This window comes from Helobdella robusta (assembly GCF_000326865.2).
Source record: "Helobdella robusta unplaced genomic scaffold HELROscaffold_15, whole genome shotgun sequence".
NCBI classification, from domain to species: domain Eukaryota; kingdom Metazoa; phylum Annelida; class Clitellata; order Rhynchobdellida; family Glossiphoniidae; genus Helobdella; species Helobdella robusta.
In genome coordinates this window covers 3,493,149-3,506,705 of record NW_008703839.1, presented here as the reverse complement: position 1 = coordinate 3,506,705, position 13,557 = coordinate 3,493,149, and the positions used below count along the sequence as shown (strand labels likewise).

The window sequence follows — 13,557 nt, the reverse complement described above, 5'->3', positions numbered from 1 at the left end:
CTTTTTTTTCAATATGTATCAACCACTACACTTCCACCAGACATAATTCTTGCCGCTTCATTCAGATGCTCTTTTCTTCCATGTCATACAATTCTAAGTGTGAAACACTTCAATCAACCTTAAAGGTTGGGCCGGATTGTGATGCTTAATTGCATCCACTTTGTAATGAAAACTAAAAATTGTGAAAAAATATTGCTGTTGGTAGATATGTTCAAACAAATATAGATAGACTTGTAAACTTTGACCCTCATTACTACAGAAGCCGATGTAACAACTTCAATGATCTATATTTCCAACACCAGTGTTGTAGCTTCCAACGATCGTCAAGTGTTCGTTATTCCGTAGGTTCAAGATTTCAGATAGATGAACACAACTGCTTCAAACGCAAACATTTTGTTGAACGTTTATTCAAATGCTAATAATAATAATAGAAACACTAAACTAATCCAAGTAACTACATAAATCACAATTACAACTTCGCTTCAAACCTCAAGTCCTCACATAACCTCGACAGTAGATCAAAAGGTTCTGTGGTTTAACAATCAATGTTAAATAGCAAAGATAACAAATATAACGAGATAACAATAATTAATTGATGATAACTAATTCCGTCCATTCCAGCGAATATAACAATTTTATGTTCTGGTTTGTATGTGTGTGTATGTGTGTGCGTGTGTGTGTGGTGTGTGTGTGTGTGTGGTGTGTGTGTGTGGTGTGTGTGTGTATGTATGTGTATAAATCTTCTAGCGTTATCATTATATGCAAGCATATAATGAAACGTTCATATACTTAGATAGATACTTGTGTGTGTGTGTTTAATGTAGGCTGTGTTTTGAATAAAGTTTCTATTGAGGAGATTGCATTGCGGCCAGGGAGGAATTAGCGATTGTGCAAATGTCCTCTCCGCTTCCAACATTTATAGGTTTATAATTCAATTTTATTGGCCAGTTTGTTGCACTGGCCTCTAATGATGGAGTCCTATTTTTAAGTTACACTGTGCTGTGCTGTGATGTGATGTGATGGGATGTGATGTGATGGGATGTGATGTGATGGGATGTGATGTGATGTGATGGGATTTGTTGTGATGGGATGTGATGGGATGTGATGTGTTGTGATGTGATGTACTGTCATAAGATGGGATGTGATGAGATGTGTTGTGATGTAATGAGATGTTCTTAAAAATCATGTAATGTGATGTGCTGTAATGTGGTGATCTCAAGCCGCAATGCTTTGCGATGCAATGTGAGGTAAAGTATTTACAATACAACTTAATATAATACAGGTCAATGTAATGTAATGCAATGTAATGTAATGTAATGCAATGTAATGTAATGTAATGTAATGCAATGTAATGTAATGTAATTTAATTCAATGTAATGTAATGTAATGCAATGTAATGCAATGTAATGTAATGTAATGTAATGCAATGTAATGTAATGTAATGCAATGTAATGTAATGTAATTTAATTCAATGTAATGTAATGCAATGTAATGTAATGCAATGTAATGTAATGTAACGTAATGCAATGTAATGTAAATGTAATGTAATGTAATGCAATGTAATGTAACGTAATGTAATGTAATACAATGTAATGTAATGTAATGTAATTCAATGTAATGTAATGCAATGTAATGTAATGTGATGTATTTACAATACAACGTAATATAATGCAATGTAATGTAATGTAATGCAATGCAATGTAATGTAATGTAATGTAATGCATGTAATGTGCTGTTTCCTTCGGGATGACCCCACGAAAAGTTTCTTAGAAAGAAGTCTTTCTCAGTAGTCCCTTCATCAAGTAATTTTAATTTACAACAACATGATGAAAGCAGGAAGAGGCTCTGGACGACGGGGTGGGTGGGATTGTGACGTCATCGTTAAACTTTATGAAACTATTTATTAACCACTTTTCTAGAAACAATTTATATATATATATATATATATATATATAAGCCATATACGTTTATATATATATTTATATACACATATATGAATGATGAATGTATGTAATCATAGGAACAAATAAACAAATTGAAACACAGAAATACACACACACTCACACACACACATACACACACACATATATATGTATATATATAAATATATTTTCCAATTGAAATGGAATGAAATTTATGTTAATGAATTAAAAAGCTGTTATATAATTTAATAAAAAGGATTATTGGTTATTGCAACAAAAAACTCACAAAAGAATAAAAGAATAATATTTTAAGCAAATGAAACCTCATGAGTTGAAAAAAACACACTAAAGACAAACAACAAAAAGAAACAAACAACAAAAAGAAACAAATATTTTTAAAAATTAATCCTCTGGAATTAAACTGTCCTCCCACTTTTAAATCTTCAAATAATGAAATCGAATTTATACTGTCATTTATAAATGAAAGAAAAAAAATCAAGCAACTAAAAAATTTTAATTAAAAATTGAAAAAAACTTTAGTAAAAGATAAAAATATTCGAGAAATGTTGAAGAAACAAAAAAATTGGAATGATGTGAACGTGTTTTTGCTTCATTACGATGCAAAGGAAGAATGGATGAATGGATTGGAAGCTGGGTGTCATTCTTTCTTTCTTACTTTTTTTCTATCATGTCTTTGTTTGCCTTTGCCTTCCATCCTTCAGTGTTTGTTTTGTTGCGAAATATTTTAAGCCTTTTGTACTTTCTCGAATGGTGTTGTCTACAAATGTTGTTGTTTCGTTGTATACGAATGCTGGCAACGGTTGCCGCAAAAATTTTCATTGTGTTGTTGTGAATGTAATCTGACGTTATTGCGATTTTGAAAGCTTCAAAGTATTTTATTTGTTAAGTTGTAAATGAATAAATGGTGGCATGCATTTATTCTTATGTTGTATGTTTTGTTTGTTGTAAGTTTTGTAGCGTTGATTGTTGATTCATGTTACGATGTCTTACTTGTTTTTATCCTGGCCATCCTCGTAGCAAAATAAATCTAGTTCGTTTCGTTTCATTTTGTTTCGTTTCGTAGGCTGTTAGGTTGAGTTTGGATGCTAAGTGTAGTGGCAGAGTGATCTTATTCTCAATTACTCTATTTTTAAAGAAGCTTTTTTTAAATTATTCGTCAACTTGATTCTTGCGTCAGTTTTTTCATCCTTATGTTGACGCATTTAGCTGGTTTGCTGTTCGACAGAATGGGAAAATGAATGTTAAATAAAAAATTTGAAGTTTTTTTTTGTAAAATTGGAAAAGTTTTCAATTTTGTAACATTATAATCAGAACAAGTTAAACGTGATAAGTACAACGATGATAATTTAAGTATACAAATTTTTTAATAATTTGCTCTAATTTATCCGAAGAAACATCCTCTTAATTATACGATCGCGCTGCAAACCAGTGAGTAAGTATTTCAATTTCAAGAGAGAGGTTTGTACAAATGCTGTCTCTCTGATTTTCTCTACTTTTCTCTCTATTATTTTTTGTTTCTCTTTCTTTCCTTCTCTTTTCCCTTTATCATTCCTTTTATTTTTTCCCTCTCTCTTCTATCCTCTATCTCCTCTCTCTTTCCTCTCTCTTCTCTCTCTTCTCTCTCTTTCTCTCTCTCTTTCTCTCTCTCTCTCTTTCTCTCTCTCTTATTTATCTATCTATTTCTGATTCAAAATACAAAATATTTAAACATTACCCAAAAATATCTTCTGTTATTCAAAACCTCTGGAGCCAAAATTTAATTAATTTCTCCTTTAATTAGACACGTCTCCGGGCATAATTAATAGAGCAGTCTCTTAATTACTGCAAGTTATTTTAATTTCAATTTTCGATTGTCTTGATGGGATGAAATCATTTGTGTTGGTTTTTGTTAGGAGGACTATTGTCGTTGGCTAATTAAAATATAAATATAAGTTGGAATTGTTTTCATTGTTTTGCAATCAAATTTCAAAAAATAACTCAGACATTAGTTAAATAGAATGAATGGCGTGTCACTATTCAATTAACGAACTGTTATTTTGCAAAAGATGTTGTTTATGAAAAATTTAAATGTTATAAAATTAAAAAAAAACAATTTGAACACCATTGTATAAATATAAACGAACGAGAAAGAAGCCTTCATATCATCATCATTGTCATCATCCCACACTATTCTTACCATTACTACAGACCCAGTCATCAGCATAACCATCATCCAACATCTTAATCACGATCATCTTCATCATCGCAACTCCTACTCACTCACTCCTCACTCTGCAATACTCACTCATGCTAGTGGCGAGTGTAGTAGTAGCAGAACGCAGGCATGCTTCCTAATGACTGTCACATGAACGTCACAAATGAATTAGAACTGCTGCCAACGTCATTACATTATAAAATTATTGCTTAACCACTGCTGCCGCTGTCTATCCGTTACTTGTTTCACATGTATCTTCCTTACTTATCTTACATGTATCTTTACATACTTCACATGTATCTTCTTTACTTATCCCACATGTATCTTCTTTACTTGTTTCACATGTACCTTCTTTGTTTCACATGTATCTTCTTCACTTATTTTACGTGTATCTTCTTTACTTATTTCACATGTATCTTTTTTACTTATTTCACATGTATCTTTTTTACTTATTCCACATGTATCTTTGTTACTTATCTTACATGTATCTTCTCTACTTGTTTCATGTGTATCTTTTTTGTTTTACATGTATCTTTTTCACTTATTTCACATGTATTTTCCTTACTTATCTTACATGTATCTTCTCTACTTGTTTCACATATATCTTCTTTATTTATTTCCCATGTATCTTCCTTACTTATTTCACATGTATCTTCTTTACTTATCCCACATGTATCTTCTTCACTTATCTCATATGTCTCTTCTTTACTTATCCCACATGTATCTTCTTCACTCATTTCATATCTATCTTCTTTACTTATCCCACATGTATCTTCTTTACTTATCTCATATGTATTTTCTTATCCCACATGTATCTTCTTCGCTCATTTCATATGTATCTTCTTTACTTATCCCACATGTATCTTCTTTACTTGTTTCACATGTATCTCCCCTACTGATACTACACGTACATTCCTGCAACCACCGAACACAACACAACGGAACTGGCACACCCCATCCATCCTTCCATATATCCATATAAGCGCAATGTATTGCTTCATTGTTTCAACATCTTTTCCTTTATATGCAATATCTTACGGAACATATTTCGCAAATTTTTTAGTTATAGCAAATGTCTGATAGCATTTTTTCCAGATGATATTGAGACTAACCCAGAGAGAGTAAATTACTACTTAATCGCTGAGTAACTTCTCAAAAGAATCATATTTTACAACATTTGCTGCAATTACTATATTACTAGCTGCATGATTTCTAGTGCTTCTGTGGCCGCTACTGCAGCTACTGATACTACTGCAGCTGCAAATACTACAAACATCCTCAACTACTGCTCATTATTACATTCCTTTACTCACAGGCACACACATCCTCTGCTTCACTTTATCCTTTCACATTTTTTTTATCACTATCATTCTTCTTATCATCATCATCATCATCATCATCATCATCATCATCATATGTTCATCATTATTTTTATCATCACCATATTCATCGTCATAATCATTACTCTATCTTCATCATCAGCATTTTAATCATCTTTTAAACATCATCTTTTTTTATCACCACCATCGTCATCATCTTCAATCACCGTCATCTTCATCTTCATCATCACCACCACCACTTCATTTTTATCATCACTGAGACGCACAATGCAACAAACAATAATATTTTGTTGTGTAATAACATTAAGGAAAGCCAGTGCACTACCTAATTGCTCGCATCCATCAACATCGCTACTCTACGCACATGCACAACTAGGCACAAAAAACGTTTGTGTGTGTGTGTTTGTGTGTTTATGTTTGTGTGTGTATGGCTGTGTGTATGTTTGTATATGTTTGTGTGTGTGTGTATTTGTGTGTGAGTGTTTGTATGCGAGTGTGTTTGTGTGCGTGTGTGTATGTGTGCATATGCTTGTGGGGGTGTTTGTATGCGTGTGTGTTTGTGTGTTTGTGTGCGTGCGCGTTTGTGTGCGTGCGTGTGGCGCCTTCGATTAAGTGCGCCACAACAATTGTTTATGTTGTATATAATTTCTATATTAATATCATTTATTAATACCATTTATTAGTTCGGTTGTTAGTGGCTGGAAAAATGAAAAAAAGATTCTTTTATTCATTAATTGCCACGTTACAGCTACATTTGAATCTAAGATATCAGTTATACAAACACAATTGCAATCTGTCTTTTTTTCATTTTGTGTTTTTGAATTTTAAATAAATAGAATTTTGGAATTAGTGAATTCTGACTACAGGAGCATTTAGGGACCTTTGAAGATTGTCGGAATTTGGTTATATTTTAAATAATGAGATAAAATTATCGTAATGGTAATAACGATAATGATGTATCTTTTCAAAAATGTTGGCATACATGGTGGCATTGCTGTGTTTGTTACTAACCGGAAAAAATCATCGTACTAATCGTTATCACTACTACTACCATCATCACAACATTATCACCTCACCTTTATATCCAACCACACATTATTACAGACTCACACAAATGATCACTGAACACATCTACAAAGACAATTATCAAAAATTTTCAGAAAATTTAACACGCACGTACTCACATACACCCACATATAATTTACGTGTGTGTGTGTGTGTGTTTGTGTGTGTGTGTGTGTTTGTGTGTGTGTGTGTGTGTGTGTGTGTGTTTGTAAACCTCTAACAAAATCAAACCTGAAAAAATAATAAATTATTATTGCAAAAAACATTCAGTGTATAATTTCTCGGATGAAACTCTCGAGCAAAAACCTTCAAACAAAAAACTTCAATAAATTTTATCTGTCATTCATAATAAAATTTCCAAATTATTTTCTTCAATAATCCGGCGAAATCTTCCATCGTTCCGGAGAAAGCTCCAGTAATCACGAATTTTCAGTAGCAGTACTGTTAATTATTATTATAGATGTCAGTAAAAATAATCATCACAAATATCAACCGGTGATGATTTGCATGTTAATATATAGCAATAACACCAACAGTACCAATATCGCAAGCTCTCCATGTAAATATTCCGTTGGTTGAGTGTCTTTTGGCCTCTTGCATCGTGCAAATGTTTCTCCAGAACAAACCGCCTGTCGGCATAATTCATATTGATCTCATAGAAATACGAGCGGGGGTCTTACAGAAGAGCTCATCCAGTTCTAAACCCTGCATCATGTTTATCGCCCTGCTCTTCTTACCGTAGTTGCATGGCTACATTTTGCATGACGAGTCAAACTTTTTTCAGATGAATCATGTCGGCTTTGTAAAATTTATTAAAATAATGATGTCCATCGAGAAATGTTTTTAAAAGTTTTTATGTTGTTATAATGAATTGTTTATAAAAGCTGTCCAAAATGAAAGTCATTGTCTGAAATGAAAGAATAAATATATTTAACAATTTTTAAATTTGAAATAAACTCAATTATAGTTCTAAGAAAAGAATTTTTAATTAGTTTTTTCTTTGTATGCGTTATTTTGCTTCATTCGAAGATATATATTTAAATAATATTGTGTTTATATATAAAGAAGGAACAACATACAGTGGCCACACCTCATGGGACAGAAAGTTTCTCTTATTTGACTGCAGAGTTTTCATGTTTCATGTTCAAAAATACATCACGTTTATATTCAAACATTTTATTTATCGCGTTCTAAACGTGACGGCACGTGTAGTCCGTTGAACTTGACATGCATGAACCTACATGTTCACACATATATACAGACTCACATGAACATACGCACATATAGAAATACACTTATACATGTGCACATGCGCACGCACATACGCGCGTGCACATATACATACGTACAAATGTACAATAAGCCCGTACGAACAAATATAAGTATAAACGTATATATGCACGTACACATACATTTACGCACAGACAAAAACACACGTGTATTTATATTATACGCACATACATCAGACAAAGCATACGTATGCTCACAGATACCATATAAACATTTATCGTCGACCGCTGTACAAAAACTGAATTGAATTTCAAATGATGTTTTCATGTGCCCGTCATCATATCTGCGCGTCGCTTGTCTCTCTGTCTGCTTGTTTTGGGAACGTGGTTGTTTTATGAAAGATAGTCTGTGTGTGCGTGTGTATGTGTGTGTGTGTGTATTCATAGTAAGCTGACATTTTATACGTGTCTATGTATGTGTAGATGTATGTCCTTGTAACGTGCTTGTGAGTGTTTATATGTGTATGTGTTTGTCTTATATACGTGAGTTTAGGCTCAAACTTTAAATATGCAAAGATGTGTTTGGGATGATTTGTGACATAGTGATTGAAAGTTGGGACCAGAAAAGAATTCATTCCGATTGAACACTCTTTACATTATGACAAATATGTGCTGAATTTAGTTTATTATTTCAGTGAAAGAACAACAAAGAACCACGTGATGCAATTGCATTTAATCATTTTCATTTTTAAAGACACTTGCAAAATTCCTTTAAGCATTTAAAATATTTTTTCTATAAATTTTTACAATTTTTCGAAATGAAGCGTAAGAGTCACGAAAATTTAAAAGTTGCAACCCAGAGATAGAAGTTAGAAGCTATATTATTAAATTATTAAAAGTGAATTGAAGTGAAATGAAGGAAAGGAAATGTGATGAGGAATGAAGTGAAATGAAGTGAAATGGGATGAAGAATGAAGTGAAATGAAGTGAAATGTGATTACCGCATGACCGAACGGTCTTCATAGAGTTAGGTTGTCATGCTGTTTCTTGCCAGTCAAATGCAGGAATGTTGTTATGGGGTTGTTGGGAATTGTTTGTGGGGTTGCTAGGGTGTGTCTACGTGACAAAATATTATTTTCAATATCGCAATTTTTATACATAGAGAAATAATTCTGAATTAAATTAGTCTCATGCAGAATCTTATTTATTCGTGAATTGCGCAATGATAACGAGCTTGACGAATTTGCCATTCAACTTCTGTCAATCTTGTTTGCACGGTCAAGTAGAAATTATTTAGGTGAGATGTTGAAATGATCATGCAACATCTGTGGAGATGTTGAAATTATCATGCAACATCTGTGGAGATGTTGAAATAATCATGCAACATCTGTGGAGATGTTGAAATTATCTTGCAACATCTGTGGAGATGTTGAAATTATCTTGCAACATCTGTGGAGATGTTGAAATTATCTTGCAACATCTGTGGAGATGTTGAAATGATCATGCAACATTTGTGACAACACTTTTGCAACATTTTGAAAAGTTTTTATGAATTCTAAATAATTCGATAAATATTAATGTTCGGAAATAATATTTAGTCACATTTTGCAACAACCCAACATAGCCACATTTGGAACGTTACAAATTTACAAATTCATAACAACAAAATAATACACTGCATATGCATTTTCACTCAACATTGCAATATTTTATTATCACAACAACACAACATTTCTCATAAAACATTGGCTGGTTGTGGTTAGTTGTAGTTGATTGTGGTTAATTGTGGTTGATCGTGGTTAGTTGTGGTTGTTTGTGTTTGGTAGAGTATTATTTTGTTAAATAAACAACACAACATTACAATTTTTTTTCAACATCCCCAAATCCCAATATATTAACATATCAATGACACCTCACGATTTCAGGCAACAATTATTTTCAATTCACTTCTCATTTTGCTTTTAATGAAGATCAAAAACCATTATCTACGTTTGAAGTTGCTAAATCATGCATACGTACACAATAAATGCCAATATTATAAGCGTAACATATCATCATTCTAATAAAACTTTAAACTTATGCGGAAATAATTTTAAATAGTAGTTGGAAATGTGGATACGTCTAATACCATCACGCAATGTTTTAACATGCTGCTAGTGCAATCCTACTGAGTGATATCTCAGACTATCATCTAACCGTAGAAAATTTTATCATATAATTGAAATAATTTGTATGAAGATATATATATATATTTCTTGGTATGCATGTTTGTGTTTGCGTCAGTTTGCTTAGTTTCACCTTTAACCAAAAAAAATTTACTTTTAATCAATGTTTAATCAAAGAATGAAATAAGACAGCCATTATGTAATTGATCTTTTGTTAACAGCGCATAAACAATGCCCAAAAAATCTGTGGCTGCTTAATTAATAAAATAATGCTCTAACAACCACAAGCAACCTCATACAATTACAAACTACAACAAACCTCAACCAACAACAACCACCAACAAACAAACAAACAAACACACACTTAGTACATGGTAACAGTTAAATAAAACGAAACGACGAAACGAACTTTAAAAATCGGAATTTAAAATTCAAATTAGCCATAATCAATTAAATAAATTTTAAACAAGAACATAGCTGAATGCAGTTCAAATAAAACTTTTTTGCCACTTAAATTGTGACAAAATATTTTAATTAGTTTTTGTGGTTTTACAGTTTGAAAAAATAACAAAACATGTTTGAACGAGTCATTTCATTGTTTAAAAGCATTTGACTCTCCGTTTTAAGACCTGCTGTGAATGTTGTTTATTGTGGTGAGTGCCATCAATAACTTCTTTCCAATGTGCCAGGAAAATGGATGAAGATAAATTGCTAAACTCAACCGGTGAACAAACAGCAGGAAGCGGCACGTTCAACCAACGACACACCACCAACAACAACACGATTTACAACACATCAACAACATCAACAAGAACATCAACAACAACAACATGATTTACAACGCATCAACAACAACAACATCAACAAATAAAATTTACAATTTATAAACAACGTAACGTAATGTTAAGCTAATAAATAACGGCACATATTTACCAAAGCTTAAGTTAAAAAAGACACCAGAAAAAAAAATGATCACATCAGTTTCAAAAAGATAGAACAAAAGTTTTCAAATATGTGAGGGCATCTGAAGAACTTGAACAATTAAGAGCTGCATCCTAATTTTTCTACTGAAACATAACCAAAACCAAGAAACGCACATAAATAAAGACTGCACATAAATAAAGACTGCACACAAACATGCAACATAGACACTCAACATAGAGATTCAATATAGACATTCAACATGAACATTCAACAAGAACATTCAATATGAACATTCAACATAAACATTCAACAGAGAACATTCAACATGAACATTCAACATGAACATTCAACATGAACGTAAACAGCAAAGGGTAGCAAAGAAATCATACAAACAGCAGCACGTAAACACACCCTCTAAAAAACAACGACATCGAAAACCACTGAAACACATAAACAACACCCCGTAAACAAACAATACAACAACAACATTACATGAACAGTGTCATACAAACATCAGCAGCAACAACAACAATGTTATATAAACTACAGCCCATAAACAACAACAACCAACATCAACAATGCAAAAGGAAAAAGAAAGAGGAAGAAAGAATGAAAGCCATCAGAATTCATCAGCTTAGATTTCTCAGCAGGTTCTCTAGAGTGCAATCATTCTGCCTGACCATCTAGCACAACCTTCTTTAATGCATATTAACCACATCAAAACAACAGCCACACCAGCAAAACAACAACAGCAGAAGGACAATTCGACGATACAACACAATTTACATCCATCAATTTCACAAGTATCATTTGCTGGAGATTGCAGCTCGAAAAAACACAAATCATTACAACGCATCACAAACACAACACACACAACACACAAACAACACACACAAATACACAAACAACACACACACATATTACGATGCATCACACACACCGCACACGTCATACACAAAGACACACACACACAGTTACATTACTTACAATAACACACACACACACAAATCGATCAATTACCAGTTAAACAGGTAAAAAACAAAACAGCAACAACATTTGCAACATGTTGTTGTTGCGTTTCTTTGTGGAGGCACAACAAACAGCATATAAAAAAATACACAGAGTCACAAAGAATGCAAACACAATGGCACATTAATTGTCCGGAACAAGTTAAAAGTTCCTGGCATTGAGATTTATTAAGCTAAACCATGTCTCACGTGTGGCTATTTAAGACCTACTGAACTGACCACTGGCCACTGACCACTGAACAACTGCAAGATGCATTTTGGCTATGTTTGATTGCTCTGTGTGCTCAGTTCATGTACACAAACCAAAAATACATGATTAAAAGTTTAAAAAACATACAAAAGTTCATCAAATGATTAATATACAGAACAGTGTTAGCTACATAATAAAATTAACTTGGCATGTTACAAAATCAGATAATAAATAATTCATGTAAAGTTCAAAGATGGAATGATATGGGTTGGAGAGGTTGAATGGAGACGAAATTAAATCCACTGGACTGAACAATGATTGATCGATGGATGGATTGATTGATTGACGACAGCAGTGAAAGAATGATGAAATATCAGTTTGATTGATGAGTGGAAGACGACGCGATGCATAAGAAATAAATGTTTACGGAGGTTTGTAGAAGGAGATTTGACACTGGACAACGACACTTGGCCGATGCGGGCTGGAGATGCTGCGAAAAGAATTTTAATATTAATTTATTGAAGTTTCATTGAGAAAGTAGACGGCGCCAACATTTTTTAAGTTTTTTTTGAAGAAAAAAGTAGGATCTTTTATTTGTGGCAAAATATCCAAGCTTAATTAAATTTTTCGAGTTTATAATCTTCGATTTGTGACACAGCAAGCAAATTTTTGTTTGATTGAAGATTTCTTTTCAAATTACCCGCAACGGCAAATTGAAATTTCAAAACTTCGACAAAGATAACTTTAAACTTTAAAATGTTTCATAAAATTTGTTTGAGTTCTTAGAAGACGATAATATTCTTGCAAAGAAAGGAATGCGCCTTGAACCTTTATTTTAAAAAATATTTCTTCATGTATTGCTGCTAGTGATAATTTTTCTCAATTATACGCTTATTGAAATAATTAAACTGTAAAAACAGTTTATAAAAAAAAACTGTCGAGTTTAAAAATAAAATATTTAAAATTCAGAAAATAAAAAATTTTAAGTACTACACAGCCTGTAAGAGTTTTGAAGATTTTGTTCTGAAAAACCCTTATCAAAAAAATCAATACTATTTGATTACGGTTGCTTCTATTCATATTTTTAAAGAATGCTTAAAATTTATTTAATTTTTATTTACAGAATTCAACTATATTAATTTAAAATGCAAATCTGTGTGTATTGATTCGTGCCTGTTTGCTTATCAAGGCTGTTGTCATTTTGATTCCTTTCATTTTTCATCTGCTGTTAGCGAGTCAACATTGGTTGGAGTAAGACAGAAACAAAAAATTCATAAACAATACATAAACAAACACATAAAAAGAAACAATTTCACATTTTTTTAAAAAAGTTAAATTTTATTTCATTACGCGATTCAGCAATTTCTTTTAATATCGAATTCGATGGTAGATATATTGAACGATTTTTAGTATAATTTAAAAGTGAATCAAATGGTCACATTTTATTTCTATTTTATATTATATTTAAATGGAGTTAAT

General features: G+C 32.2%; 1 protein-coding gene across 1 annotated transcript; it reads right to left on the bottom strand.

Annotated features, from left to right (window-relative positions):
* Positions 1 to 4,610: 4,610 nt before the first annotated feature.
* HELRODRAFT_74701 (hypothetical protein) lies at positions 4,611 to 4,937 on the bottom strand (the record flags this gene model as incomplete). Its single annotated transcript, XM_009015308.1, has 1 exon — positions 4,611 to 4,937. A coding segment is annotated over one exon (327 nt), but the record flags the coding sequence as incomplete, so codon positions are not given.
* Between the last annotated feature and the right edge of the window lie 8,620 nt (positions 4,938 to 13,557).